The sequence below is a fragment of the Thermobia domestica genome, chromosome 4 (assembly GCF_964235325.1).
Source record: "Thermobia domestica chromosome 4, izTheDome1.hap1.1, whole genome shotgun sequence".
NCBI classification, from domain to species: domain Eukaryota; kingdom Metazoa; phylum Arthropoda; class Insecta; order Zygentoma; family Lepismatidae; genus Thermobia; species Thermobia domestica.
This window is the reverse complement of record NC_137457.1, coordinates 219,779,498-219,805,197: the sequence shown is the minus strand read 5'-3', so window position 1 is coordinate 219,805,197 and position 25,700 is coordinate 219,779,498. Positions and strand designations below refer to the sequence as shown.

The window sequence follows — 25,700 nt, the reverse complement described above, 5'->3', positions numbered from 1 at the left end:
TCGTATTAAATGTTTTCTGTTTTAACAGTTTTCTGGACCTGTGACTTTAATAGCATTAGGTTCTGGGATTTATTTTAGCAAACTTTTTATCATATCAGTGAATATTTAGTCCCTACATGTGATGCAATTTATTTCTGTACTGTTTGTATGAGGATTTACATTTGAAATTTCCATCTTTTGTGTAAAGTTTGCATCTTTTAACATTTTTTTCACCTTTCTATCCTTAACTTCGTCTCTAAAATTCCAATCTCTAATCTTAATCGTTTATTTCTCTTTTCAGCAAGAAAGTCCTACAGCTAACGGCTGCTAGGATGTCTTTCAACACAGGACTAAACGTGAACTTCCAGGATCCCCATCGGCGCTGTAGTATGGGGAAACTGGAATCTGCATCGTCCCAAGACCATGACGCAAGGAACATCGGGTAAGTTTTGTTGTTAAAACGTCTTAGTTAAAATTTTACTATTTAAATTCAATACATGGTTTGGACCTGCAAATGTAAGTTTATTATGGATATTTGGTTATTCCTTTAGTACGTTGAGTGACACAACGATGTATTCATCTAAAGCAGGGATACAAATAAGCAACAAAATTTTACTAGCCCTGGAAAAAGACTACTAGCCCACATCCCACAATAGAAATCCTTTATTTACCATCAGTATGATGTTAAATACTCGCCCGCACCGATAAACCATTCGCCCCGGGCGAGTGGGCGAGTGGTTATTTGCATCCCTGATTTAAAGATAATATAACCTTTTGGAGTATGAACAGTATTATTCTGTGATTTCCTTTCCTTTTAGCATACCAATTCTGCTTCACTCGCAAAGTTTTCAGCAGTGCAGACAGTCTATACTAGCGCCCAAATTCATTAAAACAATGTAGATTTTTTTTTTTAGATTTTCTAACTTTTACGGTAGACTGACACTCTTAGTATACAACTAAAGAAAGTAATAAACTTGATAGTAGTATTTATTTCATGGTTTATTTTGGTGTATTTTTTTTTTTTTAATAAAGCCAATTCATTTTATGGGCTCTTGGTTGCTTGTCAAATAGTTTTCAGCTTTGTACAGCTTGAAGTTTACGTTCAATATTCGCAAATGTATAATAGAATATCTTAATCGTAAGTAAGTACACTATTACATACCACTAATATGCCTACTCTAGAATTATAAGTAAAATGTGTATTTTTAAGTATGAAATTTAAAAAAAACATAGTAGATATTTCCTGAAAACTTATCGCATCAGTAAGCCTACTAGAGATACCTTAAGTACTGCATCAGTAAACCATTCTTTCTTCGTTATTCAGACAAAAATACATTATACTATATTCTAGGATTACTAAAGGATTGCTTACACATAAAATATGAAGAAAAATCTTCAGAGTATTTTTTAAAGAAAATCTTGGAATACAAATAGGTCCTATTAAACTATGCTATCTATATTTTCTGGAAAAAAAGTCAATTACATTAACCAAATGCATATACGATGAGGAGTCAAAAAGTTTCCGGATTGTCGTTGTAGTTTTGGCATTTGTGATGTAATCACAATGATATTGTACAGTACAATTCTTAGGTTAGCTAATTATGAATTTAATAAGTGCGAATCGGTCATAATAGACAGTGTACGAGTAGTGTAGCTGAAAGGATGGGTGTGCGGTGATCAGTTGACTCAATATGTCGCAATTCGAGCAACGTCCAAACACCAAGTACATATGCAAATTGGTGAAATCTGCTTCATATATTTTGATAGTCTTAGAAACAAATTACAGTGACAATGTTTTAAGGAAAAGTGGACCCCAAGGTACCCGTTTCACCACCGTAGAAGAGATCAAAACCAATGCTACGGCTGAACTTCGAAAGATAATAAAAGATAACTTTTGTCGGTGTTTTCAGCAATGGTAGGTGCGGTGAAGCAAGTGTGAATGCTCCGAAGGTGTCTAGTTTGAAAGCAATGGAGTACGAGTAAATATTTAGTTATATTGTGGTAATTGCATTTTTCGTCTGCTTCTTGTATGTATCAAGTATAAATATATAGTTAAAGCCTTTTCTCGTCATTCTTCTTACTCTCTGGTAAATTCCCTTTAGTTTTTACCCTACAGTAAACTACCCGTGATTTTGTCTATAGGAAGAGAATCTGAAATAATTATGGGAAATATTATTAAAACCATAAATATAAAATTTGGTCTTCATACGTTACATGGTGTTTTACTTTTGGGCATTTATTCATACAAACGGACGTAAAGATGGACGGACATTCAAAAGCGTCTTTTTCGACTTCTACGGGTCATAATATATGTGAATTCTTCTAAATTTTGAATTCAAATTCTTTCACAACCTTAAGTCTCTCCTCATTACTATTATAGCTCGAAAGTAGAAATGGATTATATTTTATTACAGGATGACAAGCAAAATAAAAATTTGTAAAATATAAACAAAATTTTTTATAGCTTTTTATCTAAAACTTCGTCTCAAACAAATTCATTTGCATCAGTATTTCTGAACTGTTTCCCAGAGAAATGCTAGTTCAAAGAATTAACGAAGTACGTATTCATTTAGTAAATGTGAAGAAAACAGGAAGCACAGTGGTTCATTGGTAGAGCGTTTACCTCTGGTGCGTAGGGTCCTTGGTTCGATCCATGGCCAAGTAAGTGGTAAACAACATCTTGCCCGTGGATTTTCTCGGGATACTCCTGTTTCCTCCCACATTCTCATTCACCATTCTTACATCCTCATTTACTTGTTTTAATCATCCGTCTTCCTTTAGCCTAAAGGGTATAATAGTGGGACGTTAACTGAAAGATTTCATTTCATTTCAAATATGAAAAAAGAATATTAAAGCTATTTTGAAGAAAATCGTCTGAATATAACTCACTGTATCAGTCAACTACATACTACATTTATCAAATTCTATAAGAAAGCTGAATTATGCCATATTATTGAGATTTTAATGAAATATTTGTTTACGAAATAAGAACAAAATAGCTGGAACCGTTTTCGTTAAATTGTCCGAGGAAAATCAACTCATCAGTGAGAATTTCAAGTGCAGTGCTATGAAATAACTAGACATGCCATTTGTAAACACCTTACCAGAACTTTGAAACAACTATTAAAAATAAAAGTGTTAGAAGAGGGAATACTGCTAAAGTCTCGTGTGTTTGCTAGTGTTCTTGTTTTTCGTCAAGTAAGCTAGGGTATTGCATTTCGAAAGTCCATTGAATCAGTTTAGATGCAATAAAATGTGGAAGTGCACATGTTTATAGGAACCTTTTTACTTATTTGGATGTCCGCAATCACCTCGTCACTGTTGGCCATGCATTTATGTTACACCCTGTATACTACGATAAATAAGTAATATCGATCGAAATGATGTGGTGATCATTACAGTACGTTCGTCCGTTACTCCACACGATAACGCTTGAACAAAAGTAAATTTTGGTATTCTATTGTTTTTTGGAGTGAGTAGCAAGAGCGATTATCTCAGCCAATTCGTTAATGAAGTCAATTCGTTAACATCTTTATAGGTGGCTATCCATATTTCATTCATTCATAAAAATAGCATTTCGCGTAATGTTAACATGCAAAACTCAAAACATATAGGAGTTGCAGGTTGTATAACCATCGATGCAACCGGTTTTGATATTCTTAACTCTTACTATAAACTCATTAATTCGTTTATACTTTGTAAGAGCTTAAATAACTTACTATTATTCGCCACAAACTCAGTTATATATGACTATTAATAAAACCAAATGTGGAATAGAATCATTTCAAGTTCTTTTGAGGATCTCCACCTGAAATTTTCTTGCTATTTTCATTATGACTTGTTTGAAATTTTGCTGTTTTAACATAGTTTCGACACTAAAATTGAAGTAGAAATTGATAATACTGGAAGCATAATATGCCTCTTTTGTAGGGAATTCACTGGCATGCAGTCAGTAATATCAGAACCCCCTAAAATATAACTCAGGTATTATTTTAAAATAACGTTTAATTTAAATTTGAATTTGTTAAACTATGAAAACTTCTAGTAGGATCGGCTCATTGGCATAGTTAAATAAAAATTTATGTGCGAAAATGAATTCATCTGCTTGCAAGATATAAATTTTGGAATTAGGTTCTACATCATTGAATAATAAAAATATCTAGTAGCCTAAAAATATATTGAGAATTCTAGCACGAGGTAGTATTAGTGCATCAAATCTCAGAGTAGTGATTCTTGGCAGATCAGATCCAATGCCATTTGACAACTGACAGTTGAAGCTAGCGGATATGTAAAACGAATTGGAATTCTTATAATTAGACGTAAGGTGTTGTGCCGTGAAGGTGTGTCAATTTTTCGCAAAACTGGGTAAATTTTACAATTTCATTTCGATAAAGACGTAAATGCTGCGGAGGCCTGTGAAAAAATTTGTGCTCTTTATAGGAAAGATACTATCAAAAAGCATCAACCGACAAATGGTTCATCTCTTTTTTTCCGGATTTTTCAATGTCTAAATTGCTCCTCTCACTGGAGTTATCGATCACAGAAAAAGTGAATGATATTTTGGCTCACGTTGTGCAAGATCATTGTGTACGCAGTCATGACTTTGCATATGAATTAAATATCCATTACCAAAGCAAAATAAACCATATGGAACATATAGCTACAAAAGGATCTCTACATTTGGGTGCCACATGATCTGAGTCAAATACATTTACTCCATCGAGTTTCTATCTGCAAATCTTTACTGAAACGAAATAACTCGAGCTATTTCTGAATTGATTTGTCACAAGTGATAAAAAGTAGATAACGTACAATGTGGGATGAAGATCATAGTAGAAGTTAGGTGAAACTCCACAGTCAGTGCGTGTCGAGAAATAGCGCAAGTGCAGCTACCAATTCAAAAGAACCGGCGGAACTAGTCAACAGAAAGCGTGTCGTATACCACGCTGACAACGCAATACCACATACATATTTGACGACACATGAGAAGTTGCGACAACTTTGCTAGCACATTTTAATGCATCCACCGTATAACCCAGATCTAGCATCATTAGATTATTATTTGTTTTGGTCTCTGTAGAACTTCCTAAATGGTGTTATGTTAGTTTGAAAGGACGCCAGTAAAAACCATGTTTTAAAAGTTACCCGAATAAAATGATGCATATGGAGCTTTATGATGTTATTTTCAAATAATAGTGAGTGTCTTGTCAATTTTGATCTCCAAATGTTAAATACTTTTTAGATAATGTGATATTACCAAATCCTAACTTAATATATATTCGATGTCACTCGTATTTTTGTACGACGCACTGTGCTATATTTGTTACTGTGTTGCGTTGATTGATGAACAAATTAATTGGATCTTAATGTCATTTTTCAGAAATTTTTATGTAAGAGGGGATTTTACAATGCGATACGAAACAGTACTCGAGTTTTAATTCGACTAAACCCCTTCTCTACTCAGAAGTCGGTATTTTACACGATAATTATGATTGGAAAACATAATTATAAATTTATTTTTTGAATAATGTTTACATCTTTTAATCAAAGTTACATGGTAAAATCGCAGCTTGAAGTAGGTACTAAATACGTTCAAAAATTAAATTCAAACTATTGAATCGTTTCCCGTTGATACAATTTGAAACTTCAGCCAGCATAAATTTCAACATGGGTAAAAAAAATATATGGAAAATGAACCCCCTTAAAACCTGGAATTGAAAAGAAAATGATAGGACATGTGTTCACTTAGTATTTATTAATGAGGAGAGTATATACCGAGTTCCATTTTCCTAACTTGACAAGTTAGTGACATATTATATTTTCACATAAATTTTGAATCCCCTGTACTCCCCATAGGATGCGTCCTTGAATCAAAGTAACATGATAGATATCCAACTCACGGTAGATACTAACCATGTGCAAAATGTTATTTAAAACAGTTCAACTGTTTCCCCATGATGCGATCAAAAACAACAGGCAAGATCGCTTGCAATGCGAAAGATATAGAAAATGTCAATCTTCCTCTTAAAATGGGAATTTTCAAAAACTCAAAGACTTGTTTTTTAATGAATTTACATAAAGTTTCATCTTCCTAATTTAATAGGGTTGTAAAATAGGCTACTGAATTTTTCGCGTAAATTTTTGACCTCGCGCTTTCTCCCATGGGATACACATTTTAATAATAATAATAATAATAATAATAATAATAATAATAATAATAATAATAATAATAATAATAATAATAATAATAATAATAAAGTAACGTGATAAAGACAATTCCAGCCACGTGATAACTATATCCAAAAATTCATTTCAAACGATTTATAGCCGTTTTCCCATGATACGGTCACAAACAACATCTTTCTTTTATTTATACCTAATAGATTATTCAAAGATGATATTTTTAAATGAATCGATAACTCATATTGAAATAAAAAAAATGAGACGTTGCGGGTAAATTGTCATGAGTAGCTTTTGAGAAAAATGAAATTTTATGGGACTAACAAGTGTGTTGCTTGTTCCCAAAACCAATTGATAGTTTCTATTCTACTGAAAGAGATTATTTATTTATTCTCCACTGTGTGTGTTAAAAAAGTTACAAAAGCAACTAGCAGCAATCCACACAGCAGCATACATATCCCTATTACTGACACACATACTAATAATTGTAACATTTTAACAAAATACATGTATGCGTTTTATTGATTTTTTAAAAGTATATTCAAGTTCTCAAAGTTTCTTTTTTAATAATATACCATGAAGCGTCCCGGTGGATTGAAAGATGAAAATATCGTGGCGATGGGTGATAAAACATTTTTCACATTGGGGATCAAGCATTCTCTTGTATTACAATCTCACATTTCATATCTATTCCGTCTTCTTAATTACCTCTAATAGTGTTTTCTTTTTTACTTGCTTATTCATAATTCCTGATTCTTTTTTCAAATTCAGCTAATTAACTCAATTCCTCTCCACTAATCGTGACGGGGCAGACAGCCTCCCTCCTGACAATCCCGTTAAACTTTAAACAACCAATCAATTATTCCTCTCCACACCCACATTTCTAAAGTTTCTTAGGTGTTTTCCTTCGTTTTTGTGTAATATAGTGCGACACAGATGACAAATTGGACGGAAAATATGCGAACTAAAAACAGTGTTGCAAATTCATGAACTCTAGTAGTTACTGTTGTTATAAGAACTATATTGTGCTATTAATGCAGAAAGAAAAAAAATGTTCAATTTTGTTGTTCATGTTATTCCCTTCCGCTTCATTGTCGAGTAGTACTCGAGAAATATATCCTTTTACTTTTCGGTTGAACGATCTGCAGGCCCATATGTCATATAAGGAGTATAAATAGAGCGAGTTATGAATAAAATTAATTCCGTGTCTATTTAGAATATCTTGATCTATTAATCACTTTTTTAAAAAAAAAATCGCTTAGTATGTTTGAACAAGATTTGATTCGTAACTCAGTTGCTAGAGAGGGAACTGAGCGAGCGTTGGCGACGTCAGCCCCTTTTCCGATCCCCGACCAAGTAAGTTTGTGGTGGACAACATCATGTCCGTGGGTTTTGTCGGAGTACTCGCGTTTCCTCCCAGATTCTCATTCCACCAATTCTTCTATCGTTATTCACTTGCCTAAACCACAGTTTCCTATATATATATATATATATATTAGCATTCTTGGTTCTTTATCTGATGATCCCATGTTCAAGTCCGTTTGTCGTGTCTGAGGTTTTCAAGATGTTTTCTTCAAGCTTCATTAGACGAATGAAACGTTTCAGTAAGTAGTGACCAACTTTCTTCCACGTCGTTTTATGCTGTTGATTGTTGCTTTTTTCCAGTATAAATGACCGTTTCAGAATGTATCAGGAACTTGATTAAGTATATAAATAAACATTAGTGTTCGATATAAGCTCAATGTATGCAAAAAGATATGAGGTGTTATGGTCAACTCAACAAAAATTTACTTTGGTGAAAGCTCATTTTAAAATGTCTTCATAAGAGCATATTCAACAAAATGTTCAGCTATCAATTAGTTATTATTATTGGTGGTGATTTGAGTTTAGCGTCCTTTTCAGCACCAAAGTTAAGTGAAACGTGAACCTACAATTTAGCATAGGATCAATATTACATGCGCTTCCACAAGAATCGAATCCTAATCTACCGCGCCAAATAGCTAATAGTATTGTTTAAGTTCTGTTTTTATTAATTATTTGAGTAAATAAGAGGGCACGGTGGCTCAGTGGTAGAGCGCTTACCTATAGTGTGTGAGGTCCCTGGTTCGATGCCCGGACAAGTAAGCTTGTGGTGAACAACATCGTGCTCCTGGGTTTTCTCGGGGTACTCCCGTTTCCTCCTACTTTCTCATTCAACCAATTCTCCCATTATTCATTTCCTTTAATCATAGTCTCCCTTAGCCTAACAATCATAATCGCGGGACGTTAAACTCAAAGATTTTATTTCATTTCATTTTCAGTAAATAAAAAAGCAGACCCAGTGTTGTTTGCCCTTACTACCCGAAACACATTACAAGTACAAAAGTTGTTTGAAATTAAAATAGGCCTATATTGAAAATAATAGTCCTTTTTCGATTTGATAAAGATTATATGTGTAAATAAGAAGTTTCGTTAAAATACCGGTCAGTGTTTAAATGTACTATGAAATTCATCGTAAATTTGTAGCTTTGTCAGTATCACTCTATATCAGAGTAGTGAAATGTTTTCAGTTATTGCAATGCTCTTCTTCAAGACGACAAGAAAGTTTCAACCAATAGGGGTTGTAAATACATTACACACCCCCAGAGCGACTGTCAACAGAGCTGAGTTGCCATGCTTACACATCTGCCTTCGACTCCACTCTGCTTCATTTCTTAAGATTCGCGCGGGCTGATTTACCTCGCGCTCTTCTCAACAGATGAAAAGAAAAGAGGAAAAAAATGGGCAGAGAGGCGGAGTACTCCGTAACCATAAATACGCTTTCGCCAAGAATATTAATTTAAACTTTTTAGTATCATCATTTGAACATAGTGTTTTAAAATGATATACAAATGAACATGCAGTTTTAACAAACGACATTTTTTTATTATTGAGAAATGAAAAATAAAATGCCGTGGCGACAAACTCACTTGATGTACAGTACATATTAATCATCATCGTCTTTTCCATCATGGAGAGCTAATATTGATATAATCATCATCATCATCATTGCTGCTGTCACTGTTTCCTAACAGTGTGACACGTTTGTTGACAATTTTTAAAAATTCCTGGCGTTGTCCAAGCCTTTTGTATTAAGGCCCTTTCATGTTTCATTACATTATTCCAGAATAAATTGTCAACTTTGTCTATTGCATCAGAACAAAGTTTTTCGACATTCTTTAGTGTAAAATTAATGTTCTCTCGTGTTACATAACTCTTTAAATGTAACCTTATCATATCAATTACATTGATATGGCAGTTTTAAGTAGGACTGTAAGTAGTGTTGCGCCAGGAACACAACTAGAGGGGAGCTAAGGAACCTTCCCCCCAAACTTTTCGTGGCCCCGTAGACCTTAACAACAAATGCCATTATTAATACAAAAAAACACAATTTAGCTATGTGTAACAGATTTTTTAATGACTTGGCCCCCCTAACATATTCATGTCCCCCCTCAGAAACCTCTGAGGCTGGTTGGGGGCCTGTGTTGCGCACAAGACGAGTGCATTTTCAAATTAGAGAGGAGACGAGAAAAATGCAAGTAATGATCCTTGTATCGTTATCAAGATCTTTCAATTCTAATGGGGAAACTAGTTCACCCAAGGCTTAGATCGCAAAAATTGTTTTCGTGTTACATGATTTATAGTATAAAAACTATACATTTTTAAAGTTACTGTGCGAATATAGTGAATAACATTTACCAACGTTCAAATATATAATGAAATTCTGTGTGCGTCACTGGTCCCACATGATAAGGACCGAATTATGTCTAAAACCAATGATAAAATCATTGAAACATTTTTCTAGAGCAAGATAAGGTATTTCATGTATTATATATTATTTCTTCCGTATTATTAATGCCAGTGTTCAAAATTTAGTCCAGAACTTTGCTTCCCCAGAGAAAATTCCTCAGGAGTTCCCCCCTTGCATTTTGATCTAGACAGACCAGTGTGTAAATTGAGGTTAGAAAAGTTAGAAGTGTTTTCGTAATATTTGTTGTTTTCGTGGGGGAGTAATATTATAACATTTGTTTTCCGTACTACTACTTTTTTAAAACAAAACTTTTTTTTTTTTTACAAAAACATTGGTCGACTGCATTTTTCTTGTAACACGTTAATATTAATAAAAATCAAGGCGTGCGATGATATTATATTATATGAAGCAAATCGACATCCATATTGTGTTGCCCTAAAGTAAAAATTTCTCCATTCTTTCCTCAGATCGATTCTTTATCACCACTACATAAACTAAACAAATAGGGCTATGCCTTTTGAAAGTTATTTTGCAAACATAATTCATTTTTCTTTATATCACAAATTAGCCTTTCCCGGTGGTCTAGTGGTTAGCGCGTATGGCTTTGGTGCACGTAGCCCCTGGTTCCATTTCCGGTGGGACGGCAAAAAATAATTTGTCAAATATTTATTTTAATCAATCATCTGTTTCTTTTAGCCTAAAGGGCATAGGTGTGGGACGTTAAACTAAAAAACATCCTTTTTTCGCAATAAATTGTCCACTTTGTCCCTTGGGAGGTTTCTCAACTTGGGATCGCGAAGGGAAATGAAAACCATACTTGTAATTAGGACCTAGTAGCAGAAAAATATGTATTTTAAAAAATATATATGTTAAACTTCTTATTTTGATAGACATATTTTTATTTCTATACTTTGTTACCAAATACAGCAAAAAATATTAAACAAATAAAGATTAGTTAAAAAAAACATTTGGAATAAAAGAAGGAGAAACTGGTGAGAAACTGCAAATTGAAACACCAGAAGCAAAAAAATACAACTTACAACTGTAAGCGATTGGCAGCAATAATGAAAAACTTATTGGAAACCGGAAATTAGTTATGGGGATTACAGGCAAGAGGATGTGATAAAAGGGGTCGTGATATAAAATGAGATGAGAAAGCCCAGTTTATTGTATCGTTAGTAAGTCTTTCATAGTATTTTATCTTCAGTGATTATTGTGTTAAGGAATCAAAGTGCATGAGAATTTAAATTCATTATTATAATAAAAGAATAGCAGAATGTATACGTAAATGTGCCGGTATATATCCTTAACGTGCAAAAAAACTCATACAGATCCTAAATACTAACAGACACATGTAATTTGCAGTTTTACAAAACAAACTGAAATTAAATTTTGTATCCACTACAAACACAATATCAAATGATCCTGAATGAACAGAATCTTTCGCCCTTCCAATTTTTGGCGTTTGGGTAAAAGGAAGAGCGAAGGTTGGAGAGGGAGGGTAGGGTGAGAACATGGCAACACCGCCTTGTCAGAGAGAAAGTGGAGAGTATACAGAGTGCGTAAGTGACCCTAGCGCCACGTAGAAATTGGTGTTCAGACATAACGTCATTTGTGTCGCACTATACCTATGTTTCCAATTCGTAGAGCGCGATACTCCACATGAAAGCATAAGAATGAAACACATTATTAAAGACGAAACTTTCTCGTTAATGCGATATGTGCGAAACGTTTAAAGAAAAATGCGTATATGTTTCAGGAAACCTTAAACTTTTCGTTTCAGAACCAAATCACCTTTATATTATCGTGAATTTTTGCGAAGTTCGGCATTACTCTTGAAAAATGTGAATAAAACGAAAAGGTGGAATTCTTGTTAATTGTTGCTAATAATAACTAAAAACCGCATTTACAATATTATTTAACTCAAAAAACGTTGCACTTATGAAAAATCTCTGGGAGTTATTTGATCCAGAAACTGTTTCACTTCATAAAGATGTAGACATCAACAAAACTGAAGTGTTCATGATCTGTTGGAACAGTGAGCATAAGGAAGTTGACATTGTATCATTGTTAAACAGTTTAAAAGTTAACCCACAGGTTCTTTTGCTGTCAGCTCGTTACGTTCACCGTTGTCGAAATTCAATCTTGTGGATCAGACCCTCGTCCGCTGGCTAACTGCGACTGCCATCCGCCAACTCCCAATCCAACTTCAGCTGCATCTCCCCAAGCGGAAGTCTTCGGTCCTATTTAAGGTTGGGTCCAGGGCTCGACGACTATTACAAGTGAGCCGAGAGGCGAGTCCCAGACGTCACGGGAGGTGTGGTATGAGATAGTGGGAGGAGTTAGGAAAAAAGTCTCTCACATATTTATTGCAAAACGCAAAAACTATTACATAAATTATTATATCACAATTACAGGGTGCTGAATCAGCAAAATACGGAACAGTCGGTCGCTGGTTCTTTAGAGCATTAGTCTTGCTTGCTTCTTGCGCCGCTAAATAAACAAATAATAATAATGCATAGGTCTCTGTCTTTTCCCAAAATACACTATATCTCACAAACACAAACAGCACGGACAAAAATAGGCACATCATATCATTGTTCGCTGAAAAATATCATATGTACGAAATCAATCAATCAATTATAGATCGATCACTAACAGTCTTTAATGTGAGTGCCAGCACCAACACACAGATTCTTTTACAATATGGTTGCCAGTCTCGAGTGTTGATGCCAAGGGATTCTTTTCCAAGTATATTAAGATTGTTACTGAGAGGAGAACAAACTTAAAATAAGAATTTATAATGTCTTGCAGCATGTTATCCTTTAACTAAGGATGACGTTAGAGGAAGTGTTTAAATTTTTGCATTAATTTCTATATTTCAGTGAATACATTAGTTAGAATGTACACCTAATTAAGGTATATCCTCAGTTGTGTATTAGATATACACCTTACTACCAAAAATATACTGTTTACAAGTTTCATATTAAAAAAAAACCGTGTGCTACATTTAAAAAATAAATGCGACCTAAATGCGAAAATTGGATAATTAATGCTACAAAATATGAAAATTGTTGCAAAAAAGTTTCAGCTCTACATATTATATATAAAGTGTTCTTTTTCCAGGTCATTCGGAAGTATCGGAATACAGTCAACATCAAGTGCGAGTAACGGACTCTGCGTGAACAACAGCTCTACGGTCGATCTGCAACAAACAGACAGAAATGATTGGTCTTTAGTGGATCTTCTGGATGACGTCACCAGAGAAGTAACGAAGCCGGCAACCTTAGAACGAGATATGATTGTAAAGCCTGCCACCACCTCCAACACCAACATCCAGCTTCCGAGAAGGCACTCTGCTCACTGTGCTGGTGGCAACGACTACCCAAAGCCTATGAACAGTGGCACTTCATTTGTGCCTATCCTTCCACCTGCACCACACCCTAAGAAAACGCCTTCAGTTCCTCCCCCTCCATACACTCCTCCCCCCAGATATGAATCCGCTTCTTCCATTTCGGAAAAAAAGAACACCTACAAACCTACCCCTCCGCCGCCACCAATTATAGTGAAGAAAATGTCTCCATCCTTTCGACAGGACTCGAACGTATCCAGTGACAGTTTCAGCCAAAATTCTTCGCCTAGCTACAATACTAAGTCTTTAGAAGCCCCACTGCTTCCAAACAAGTTTGTGAACAATAGCAACAATGCTCTTATCAAAAGTAATTCCACTCCAGCAAGCCTTCAGACCATTGTAAAGTTCCAGGGTTCCAATATGTCGTTGCATCATAGGGTAAGTTACGTATTCTTTTTCATCCCATATCATAATTAAGCATTAATTGATTTACAACATACAATATTCAAAATTATTATAAAGGCTTTATGATATTGTATATTAATCCAAGTTAAATTTATGTTTCTTGATGCTAATAGTGTCTTTTTTAGATTACTGGAGGAAAGAGAAATACATGGTGGCCCAAAGTAGGTAGACAGTACTGTACTGATCAGCTCATTGCGTTTTATATAATTTCTTATTGTTATCCATCAGGTAGACTTAGTTTCTTTATTATTTGTTCTTAATGTGTTTTTACTTATATCTTAAGCTCGGAAGAGCCGAAGCAAATAGATCGATGTAGGGGTGATACCCAAACTAGAATGTTATACTTGATCGATGTAGGGGTGATACCTATTTTTGGGCCACCCTATATAGCAAATCATATTAGCCCAGTAAAATTAGATTTTAAAAAAATCCGACTAAGATGGATTTTTTTTTAGGATGCCTTTATTTTGATCTCCTCAGAATATTCTGATAATTACCCTTTCTGTTTTTAGGAGGGAAAGGGAGTAAATTTTAGCTTCTGTTATATGGAAAATTATCAGTTTTCTGAGGAAAATACTTGTGAGAAAAATTAAAGTTCATATAATTCTAGTCCACCTAAAATGATCCGTAGACTTTATTCGTAGAATCAATCATTTCAAATATACTATTCTATTAGCCCTTTGGAGTTCTAGTACCTATTTTTAGGTACTAAAGTAGTGTCTTCATTATTCGATTTAAAAAAAAACCAATAAAGCTTTTTTTTTCTCGTATTATTACGTGTGGTTTCACGCCTTTCTGCGTCGAGACATAGGAGATGATGAACTCACAACATATATATGTTTCAAAAATTTTAAAAAGGGATTTTTTATCAAAAAATCCCTTTTTCATGATTTTCACTCCTCAGATACACGATGAAGACATGTCAATGGTACCATTTGAAAGGAAGAGCATGATGTACGAAGCATGATCCTAGGATAAATAGGGATGTCTCAGGAAATTTTTAACTAAGATCCTGTTTTATACGGGAATCTGAGGTATTGTGGATATATTACTTTTTGCCGGGATTATTTTTGCATCTACAAGATTAAAGTTTTGCACAAATATTCAGTCTACCGAGTAGTATTTATCAGATTTTTTCCAGATCTCTGCGTTAACACAGGGGGTCCATAGGGACAAAAAGTTAAAAAGAGGGATATTTCAACCAAAAGAATCCCTTTCTTCACGATTTTCCCGCCTCAGATATATGATGGATACATGTGAATGGTGCCGTTTGAAAGGCAGTTCTATTCTGAAGAGAATAATGGGTGAAACATGATCCTAGAGTAATTAGGGATATCTCAGGGAATTTTTACCTGAGATCCGGATTTTCTTTTTTTTTTTTTTTTTTTTTTTTTTTTTTTTTTTGGTTACGGCTATTTTTATTATTTTATGGCTTACTTTTCCATCTAGAAGATTGAAATTTTGTACAAACATTCAGTCTACCGAGTAGTATTTATCAGATCTCTACGTTGAAACAGGAGGGGTCAAGAGGGCAAAAAAGTAAAGAAATGGGATATTTTAACCAAAAATCCGTTTTTTCGTGATGTTTTCACTTCACTTACATTATGCAGATATGTGGATCATACCGTTTGAAAGGCTGTTCTATTTTGAAGAGAATGAGGTTCAAAACAACCCTAGGATAAATATGGATGTTTCAGAATTTTTTTTTACCTGAGACCAAGGTCTTTTTTGCGGTAATCTGGGGCATTGTGGGGATTATTGGTAAATATTTTTCCCGCCATTACTATTCAAGATAGAAACTTCAAATTATGTACATTCCTTAGTATTTTTCAGTTGATTTTCAGATATCTGTGTTAGTGCAGGGGGTCCAGAGGGGCTCAAAATTTAAAAAAAAATAATTTCAGAAAAAATCCCGATTTCTCTCAAAATTTCTCGCCTCAGGGAAAGAAAAATGATATCATATGAAGAGTTGCTTTATTATGAAAAAACGAGGTATAAACGATGATTCTACGATAAATAGTCTTGACGCAATAGCTGATTGAGTGAAAGTCTACAAAATACCTCAAAAACCCCAAAATTTAAAAGGGAAAATCCTTAGAGTTTATTCGTAGAATCAATCATTTCAAAGACATACTATTCTACTATATACTCAATTATAGTGACGTGCACTATTTCTGTCCAAAAAATCAACCTATATCTTTAAAACAATTGATTCTACGAAAAAAGTCTAAGGATCTTTTTGTGTAGAATTTTAAGAATTACATTTTGTTTCGTAACTATTTTCCTCAAAAAAATAGTAATTTTCGAGATAATTGTACAGAATTAGAATTCACCCCATCTCATCCCATAAAACAGAAAAACCCACAGCCCAAATTAAGTATACTTGTAAGGATATGCTAAGATCAAAATAAACATATCCACAAAAATCCAGCTTGATCGGAATTTTCTTCGAAATTCGGCCCTTTTTATCTAAGTTTTCTTCACTATATTGATCCTAATAAATTATTATATCTTTCTGACTGAATCTATGCAAATAATTAAAATAATAATAATTATAATTATTTTTCTGTAATTCTGTATGATCTTCAATATATCAATTCACAATTTCTTTCCAGCCTTTGGTGCTCTTATCACTATCCATGATTTATTTCTTCGGTAACTTCTCAAAATCTTAACTTAGTCTTGTAGTTATTCGCTAAAATTAGACAGTAAAATTGCCAGTAAGTACTTTATCAATTGTAAATTACGATACCCTGGTTATTTTATTCTAATACTGCCTCATAGTTTACTTTCTGTCATTTTTGCAATACTCAAAAATCTTTGTACTGTAATCCTCTCATCGGTCGTTAGCGTGCTAGCTTTTGGAGTAACAGGTCCCGGATGCAAGAGATCAAGAGGTCCTTCTAATGGTCCACATACCAAAAGCGTAGGTCTCGTCCTATAAAACTCTACTGTTAATACAAAGGATATAAATCAATCTTTACAACAAAGCCAAGATCAACTGCATTCTACCGAAAACGGATCGTTTGACCCATGTATATTTCTAATAAGAAATTAAGTTTTTAAAATAAAAATAGCATAAACCATTGTTACATATTTAATATTACAAGACATTTCAGGTTATATAAATTAGTTAGTAAACAAAAATTAATATTTCTGTGTGTCAGGGCGTTCCGAGAGTAACCTGTGACACATATTTCTTCTAAATATACAATATTATTATTATTATTATTGTTGTTATTGTTATTATTATTATTATTATTATTATTATTATTATTATTATTATTATTATTATTATTATTATTATTATTATCTTCTATTCATATATTTTGAAAATACGAGATATCGTAATAATATCGTAATAACATTGATCTAAACTGATAACCGCTAATTGGTAATATTGAGTACTCGTTTAACTTAATCATTCAATATCACATAGAAAAAACATCATTTTTCATCTATTTCCTTATTTACGATCAAGATATCTTTACGTTGCTTCTCAATTCATCAGATAAAGACAGAACGAATACGACAAGGAGAGAGATAAAGAGAGGAAATCAAAGTTGTAGAGCAGTTGGTTGTCAAAGCAACGTGACGCTCCAAGCTCCAGATGTTTCCTAATCTCCGAAGAAAAGCCACAACATTCTCAACAGATTCTCAACTTTACTACAACCGTTTGCAGCCGAGCGAAAATAAAATAAAAAACACATACACTGAGTGTTTGTCAGACTAAAGAAAATTAGTTCTTTAAAATGCAAAGAGGAAATACGATTATTCTCCTCAGCTATTCATAGTAAAATTAAAGAGAACACGTACGTACATTATTGGTCACAGCGATAAAACTAGTCTCTTAAAACGTAGAGAGGAAATACGATAATTCTTCTTGGCTATTATTATTGAAATAAAAGCGAGCACATACATTGTCACTTAAATTCATGTTTAGTAATTCAAAACAGAAATAGCAGACATCCTATGCGCAAAACACAATGTTTTCATTAAATTATATTTTAATTGAAACACATCAATATTTGAATACAAACATTGTCCTTTGATTGTCACGATAAAAGAAAATTAGTCAATCAAACTATAAAAAAATACAACTATTATTTCTAGTTATTATTAGTAAAATGAAAGGGAATATATGCACTATCGCAGTGAAAGAAAATTAGTCCCTTAAGATGTAGATAGGAAATATGATTACTCTTCTGACAACTACTAGTAAAATAATAGCGAATGTGTACACTATCACAGTGAAAGAAAAGTAGTCCCTAAAAATGTAGAAAGAAAATACGATTACTCTGCTTAGATGTCACTAGTAAAATGAAAGAGAATATGTACACTATCACAGAGAAAGAAAATTAATCCTTGAAAGTAGAAAGGAAGTACGATTATTCTTCTTGGCTATCGCTAGTAAAACAAAAGCTAATACGTATACTGTCACAGTGAAAGATAATTAGCCCCTTAAAATGTAGATGGGGAATACGATAATTCTTCTTGGCTTTCACCAGTAAAAGGAAAGTAAATGTGAGCACTATCACAGTGAAAGAAAATTATACCTTTAAAATGTAAAAAGCTAATTCGATTAGTCATCTTGACCATTACTAGTAAAATAAATGAGAATATGTACACTATCACAGTGCAAAAAATTAATTCCTGAAAATGTAAATGGGAAATATGATAGTTTTTCTTGGCTTTCACTAATAAAAGAAAAGTGAATACGTACACTATCACAGTGAAAGAAAATCATACCCTTAAAATGTAAAATGTTAATTTATTACCCTTCTTGGCCATTACTAGTAATAAAAGCACATATCTACACTTTCACAGTCAAAGAAAATTAGTCTCTTAAAATGTAGAATGGAAGTACGATAATTCTTCTTAGCTATCACTAGCATTTAACACTTTTCATCGGGTCCTTTGTTGGAAACTGTTTCGTCATATGTATAAAATACAGATTTCCCAAAAGAAAGCTAACGAATATTGATTGAATAAAATGATAGCTACCTGCTGTTATATACTTCATGAGTTGAAATATTATGAATCAGAAGATTCTTCTGGTATCCCATACAAATTGTTTCTTTAATCAGAGGTTTTTTAGACTTCAAACTTTCGGAACCTTTTATTTCGTATAACTTATATTCTATATAAGAGGATTACACTTTGGGTCATTAGATGTTCTGCTAATTCAATGTTTGTATCTGGGTTGTATCTTTCTCGTTGTTTTATCTGGAAATCAAGTTTAGAACAGTCGGCTCAAAATTTGTCACATACAGAACATGTGTCAGTTCATGAGTACCCAAAAATTATGTTATAGTTAGTCACAAAAACACGTCGGTATTGTTCTATAACACAGAGTTTTCAGGATTTTTCTCTAAATATAACAGGTGCAACTTTCTAATTTTAAGTTGTTCTGATAAATATAACCGTTTGCTGTCATGAATGCTATAATGTGCTTTGATGCCTCTCAGTTACTGGGTTCTGTATGTGTTGATAGACTTTAGATACGATTTCTCCTTTAAGTTTATATGGTCTATGGTTATGTTTTTCTCTGGTCTCCACATTTAGTTTCCCTGTAGTAGCCAATGCCTATTTTAAAGTAATAAGACGTTTGTTGGTGATGTCATGAAATGCCAAGAATGCTGGTTGGCATTCCTGAACATCCTGAATTTGTCAATCTCTATTAATTCGCACTTTATATTTATGAGAAAAATCATGGCATGCAGCTTCAGCTGGACTTCACTTTGGTATCCCTTATATCACAGGTTTTACACATTTGATTGAATTCCTTTATTAATCTATTCCTTTCTGTAAGTGAAATATTCTGAAAACATCTCAATCGTAAGCACTTACAATCGTCACCTGTACAATGACTTATAGCCCATATTCTTTCGAAACATCAGAGATACGCCCCAACACTTTTATTTTCCTTATACTTGTATTCTGAACAGGACTGCGATGTTCATCTTTATTCTCCGACATTTCTGATGTCTTCATTTCACTTACGAAATAACTTTATGTAAAATCTCAGTACAAGTCACCACACAACCTAAAGAACATTGCTGCAATATAATTTAATATAACTGATAATACTATGGTAATCTTTGATTTCGTGTGCAACAATGCAAAAGTAATAATTACAGTTCAAAATTCGAGGGTAATATTCAAGTAAAATTTATAGTATTGTTAGAAAGTCAGTAATATGAACCTATAGCATTATAAGGTGAAACATAAAAGGAAAAAACTCCTTGATCGTCCTTCCTCAACACGAGTGAACCTTGGTAGTTTTTCTCAAGTACAGTATATCAAAACTTGAGAACACACACATTTTCTAGCACCTTGGTCGTTTTTACAAAAAAAATGAAATAAAAAATAAATAATAAATAAATAAATAAATAAAAGCAAAGAAAAAAAGAAAAAGAAAACTTACCACATCATAATACTTCCTTTGCTCTACAAACTGACATTATTAACTCAATTTTGAATTTTGATGAATCTTGATCGTTATTTTCGTGTACCCTTCTACTAATAATGAGTTTTTCAATTACGAATAAGGTTCTTTCGTCATTGATATTAGAAAATCTTTATTACAAGTACATTGCATTTATGATACTTAAAGTTTAACCTCAAATTAATACACTATTTAACATGTTTTTCTCCATGCATTTCCTTCAATTACTGTGTAAAAGAAAAAATTATCTATCTGTATACTCGTATATAAAAATGAAAGTGACTATGTTTGTGACTTTGCAACTCTCCAACCACCTGACCGATTTTGATCAAATATTTAACATAAATGAAGTTCGGGCCTGGGATGGTTTTTGTCATTTCACTTTGACGGTACAACGTAGGGGAGGGGGAGGGAATATAGGTAGATAGATAGATAGATAGATAGATAGATAGATAGATAGATAGATAGATAGATAGATAGATAGATAGATAGATAGATAGATAGATAGATAGATAGATTAGTGGCGAATCCTTAGCTTTCGGGGTCACTGACACGAACAGTGACACTTTCAAAGCCGTTCAAATCCAAATTCAGCCCCACAACTTGCGAAAACTGGGATATATTTTTAAAAAATGGTCGAAAATGACGGATATTAGAATCGAATCCATAGTCTTCTGGGTCGCTGAGACGAACAGTGACACTTCCAATGCCGTTTAAATCCAAATTCATCACTTTATATCCAAAGAAAATGTATTATCTCCGTGCAAAGAACAGGTATTCTGCTAGTTTCAAATAAAATTTCATTTCCATTAGCTGATCCCAGCGAAGCGTGTTCAGTGCACTGTATGTAGTACTGTATAAAGACCTTTAAAAGTCACAAATTCGTTTTTGTTAACATTATATCTCATTAGTATATTGTGTAAACTAATTGAAATTTGACTTTGCTAGAATTACAATGGAAGCTACACATACCATTGGCGCGTGTGTTAACATATTATTTTTAAATTTACGGGAATTGTGTAATTCCTTATATTTTGTTACAATACTTCTTGTTTGATTTCGGTTTTAGCGTCCTGTTAGCAGCGAGCCTGAGACGTGAACCTACAACTTAAGGTGAGATCCGAACCACATGAGCTTCCGCCGGATATCGAACCCAGATCTCCTACGTAAAAAGTGCGTACGTTATCCATATAACCATGAGGGAGCTCTCGAATACTTCTTGTAAATTCTACCATATCATTAGCATTTAAGGAAAAATGTCCAAAAATCAAATATTCATCTTATGGTGCTGAACAAAATGATTTGTGTAACTATAAAATCTCATGCACAGTTATGGAGAAAATGAGAAAATAATTTCTTTGTAAATCTAAAACTGTAACGAGAATAAAGTGAAACATGCGTCCATTCCTATTTCTAAAAGTTTCGATTTAGTTCGGTTGATGTTAACCGCTGGAAAATGTTTGCTGCCATCTAATAGTGCAATGTATAAACTTCTAACATTCTAGAATATATACGCCTTTGTTTCAAAAGTAGAAATGGGTTAATTATGGAAGCCAGCGTTAATTATGAAAATATTAACAGATTGCCTTCATTAATAAACATGATCGAAATAATTGCTCTAACTGTCTATTGCAGCAAATAGAATTCAAAACTTCGTTTTCCTTCAAGAGCTATCTTCTGGAGTAAGCGACGGAGAGGGGCGCACCCACGGAGGTCCATCGGATTCGGACCCCCCCAAAAAACTTCGTAACTCGAATAACATTTGTGTAGTTGTTTAACTTATTTAACAGAGAAATGATTGATGTAGTCTAAAGATTTGATTTTACACCTTCCTTTCCTTATAAAAATAAACTAGTTCTATCAGATTTTCTGAGAATATAGGTGGAAGTAATTAACAATTACTTATAATCTTTTCGGGTGCTGAATAACACAGATTTAATATTACACAGACGTATTGGATCCCCCAGAAAAAAAGTTTGGATCCTTCCCAACAAGAAATTCTGTGTGTGTGTGTGTGTGTGTGTCGACGGACATACGTACTAATATTATAATCCACTTGCGTGATCCTAACAATCTGGCCCTGAAAGCTTATTGGAAAGAGTGATCTCATTCGAAAAATGGGAACATCTTATAGGATGAGAAGTTTTTTTTAAAAAAAAAATACGCACAGAAATAAACTATTATGTTATCCAATTATGGGGTCAGTGACGTAGTAGGATTTAACTGGTTTCATTAGGGTCGACTGAAAAAGGTAATCAAGTTAATGATGTCACGAAGGTGATAGTGACATGATTAATGTTGTATATTTAATACCAATGAAAATGAAGACCAATTATTTGGTCTTTTAGGGTAAAAGAGAGAAATTATTATTAATGAATTGGTAAAAGACAAATGTGGCACGACACGGGAGAATCTCAAGGACAACCACGGACACGATGTTGCTTACAATGATTTTACATGATATAGGATGAAACCAGGAACCTCCAGCTGTCTACTGGTACTTTAATGAGGACATTTGACGCGTTCAGAAGTCAAACCGATTAACTCCGTTTTTTATTGTTCTTTTAGTTCTACACGTTTATTATGACTTGGAAAAGATACATTCTTTTCAGGGGCAAAAATCTATTACCTCTATAGTTTAACAGTTTGCCACGAACTCGTAAATGTTCTGATCACTTTCATTTAAATACATTGTGCACTGTACCTTGGGACGGGATGTAAATCTTGTCACAAAGCTTGTAAACAAGTATGTGTTACTCCTAATTGATTCCATCGCTGTGACGCATCTCGAGCTACGCACGGTGATTTAACAGCGGAAGAAGACTGCAGGCAAGGGAATGGACCTCCGTAAAGGCCGAAGCAAGAAAAGATGTAAGTAGACTCCAATCTAGATGACATGAACTACACGCTTTTACATGTTGAATAAAACTTTTATTCAATCCTTCGTTATGTCGTTTATTAATTCCATATTAAGTATTGACATTTAATCAAACTATACATGTTCTGCTGCCTATAGTTACATAGTGCAAAATGAAAAATATTTCATAAATCTTCGGTACTTCTTCAGGAATTCCTTCAACCATATTTCATATATATACATATATATTCTTAGGGGTATGTCCATGGTAACTCACGTTACGTAATGACGTATATTTTGAAGAATGCTAACCACAAATAAACTTAAAAGCTCCGCTTTTTTTAAAAAAAAAAAGGAAAACTGTCATATTTATACAGATAATTACCAAATATCGTCATTTTATATGATATAGCAAGCCTAGGAGAAAAAAAAAATACTATAGTAACTCACGCTACAATTTTTTTCCCTACATTCAGAACCTGAGATTTTTCAGTACATTTTCTTTTGTGCTGGCATAGCTATGTGCATGAAATTACTATGTAAGATAGGGACACACATAATTTAATTATGGCAAATATATTAAATTTTTATTTACATTTTATGACTATTTATTTTAGTGGAATATGCACAGAGTCGGGTAACTCACGTTACGGTAACTCGAACGTTACATTTGTCAACGATATTTTATTATTAAGTATAAGCAACATAAATTTATAATAACTTGAAATAAGCACAGTTTAATTAAGTTGAACATTGAACTTTACTTTAAGAAAAGGTTTCATCAGTTACACGAAATTTTACTTGGGATACCGACAGAAAAAATAAGACCTATGTAATAATAAATAAAGCTTGTATAGCATAACCAACATTAAAACTTAGTAGATTAAAGGTAACCTACGGAAAAAATAAGAAAATAGTTATTCTCTGAAGATGCCAGCTACATACAACTATATTTTTATCAAAAGAACAATCTGACTAAAAATTATAACTATATTTCTTTCATGAATTTTTGTCCCTGTTTCCGTGAACATGACCTTAGCAAGCTGAACTATATACATAAGCATTAACTATACATTTACATAAGTTAATAAACAAGCACATCGGAGATACATGTTTCTGATTGGAGTTCACAGAGAAGTGACGAAAGTTAGTTGCTTGGAGCAGAATCAGTTAAGATTAGCAACTCATATTAAAGTAATTCATAGCTACAATATTAAACATTAAACATACGTGCTCCAAAATTGCTAATTATATTAGAATATCGTGACAAACTATAAGAAATAAATTATTATTATCTGCAATAAACCAGAATCCATCATTGACGACGAGCAAAATCGTCATAAAATTATTTAACTTCTATCTTCCTGAAAATCACGGAGTAAAATCTTATCAACAATCTTTTATTTTATTAAAAAGAGAACGAAAATGGCTCAGAATTTTGAGTAATTCTTGGCCAATACCTTGAAACAAGGTGCAGATAAAGTATATGTCGGTCAAACTGAATTTGTGAAAGATCATAACATAAATCGAACATGAATAGACAAAGAATTAATCTAAAGAAAAGACAATCTGTAACCTTCCGTTACAATTGTTTCTAAGTTACTAAAATGATCTCTACTGAAAAATCTCATTTGATGGAGTTAATCGGTTTGGCATCTGAACCACTCATTTGTCATATTAATACGTTTTAGGGTAAAAATAAATACCAACAATTCTGGTATAGATTTATACTTGTAACTTGGGCTGTTTTGTGAAGCAAAATATGACTATAATAAAAATATAGTGTCAATGTGATAATTTGATTTCAAAAAAAGTATTGTATTCAATTTAGAAGTAATTTGTTATGTTAAGAAACACAAATCCATTACGGTTAGTTTTAGAGATCATATTTGAAGAGATTTACGGAAATAACACAGATTTATAGTTCCGATAGTATAATTGCTACAGCCCCCATATTTATAATTTGTTTTAATTCCATAGTTAGAAAACATCATTCTTGTCCTTTTCTAAATTAACATTTCAATTTTGCAAACGGTTTTCTAATAGTTTTAATCAGAATTTCTGGGCACATAATCGAAATATTCATTTTTAAAAAGGCACTAAAAGGGCAAAAAGTAATAAAATCACTAAAAGGTAGCCGATAATAATAAAAATAAAGTGCTTAAACGCAGAATATAATTTATTTGTGTAAAACAATTTTATGAAGTTGTGCCAAGCCAAATATATTATAAGACTTATAAAATCCCCATTGATATGATCACACTAAATGATGTGCTTAAAAATTCATCAACTTGCTTTTTGCTTTTAGGTAATGTCAATTTAGATATATTAAGTGACAAATACAGTGAAAATATAGATACGTATTTAAACCTACTATACAGTCATGGTTATGTTTCATACATAAATAAACACACTAGAGTTACAGAATATAGTAAGACTTGTACAGATCATATTTTTTTAAAGTACCAAGTTCCATTGAATGTCACATCAGTTGTGCTGCAAACAAGTATAACTGACTACTTTCTCACTAGTATAAATGTCCCCACTACAATACAAAAGAGGGGGAAAATGTCATATGGAACACCAATTATAGGTTATACTTTGTTAAATGAAGAATTCAAAAAATGAAACAGGAATCAGATAATACAGA

The 25,700-nt window shown here is 33.1% G+C and overlaps 1 protein-coding gene across 1 annotated transcript in view; it reads left to right on the top strand.

Moving 5' to 3' along the window:
* Positions 1-296: 296 nt before the first annotated feature.
* Positions 297-25,700, top strand: part of LOC145683870 (atrial natriuretic peptide-converting enzyme-like) — a 211,254-nt gene continuing 185,850 nt past the window's right edge. The window contains exons 1-2 of the mRNA XM_081755494.1: positions 297-421; positions 13,055-13,718. Coding sequence (XP_081611620.1) covers positions 312-421; positions 13,055-13,718 — 774 coding nt within the window. The 5' untranslated portion in view covers positions 297-311. The remainder of the gene's footprint in view (positions 422-13,054; positions 13,719-25,700) is intronic.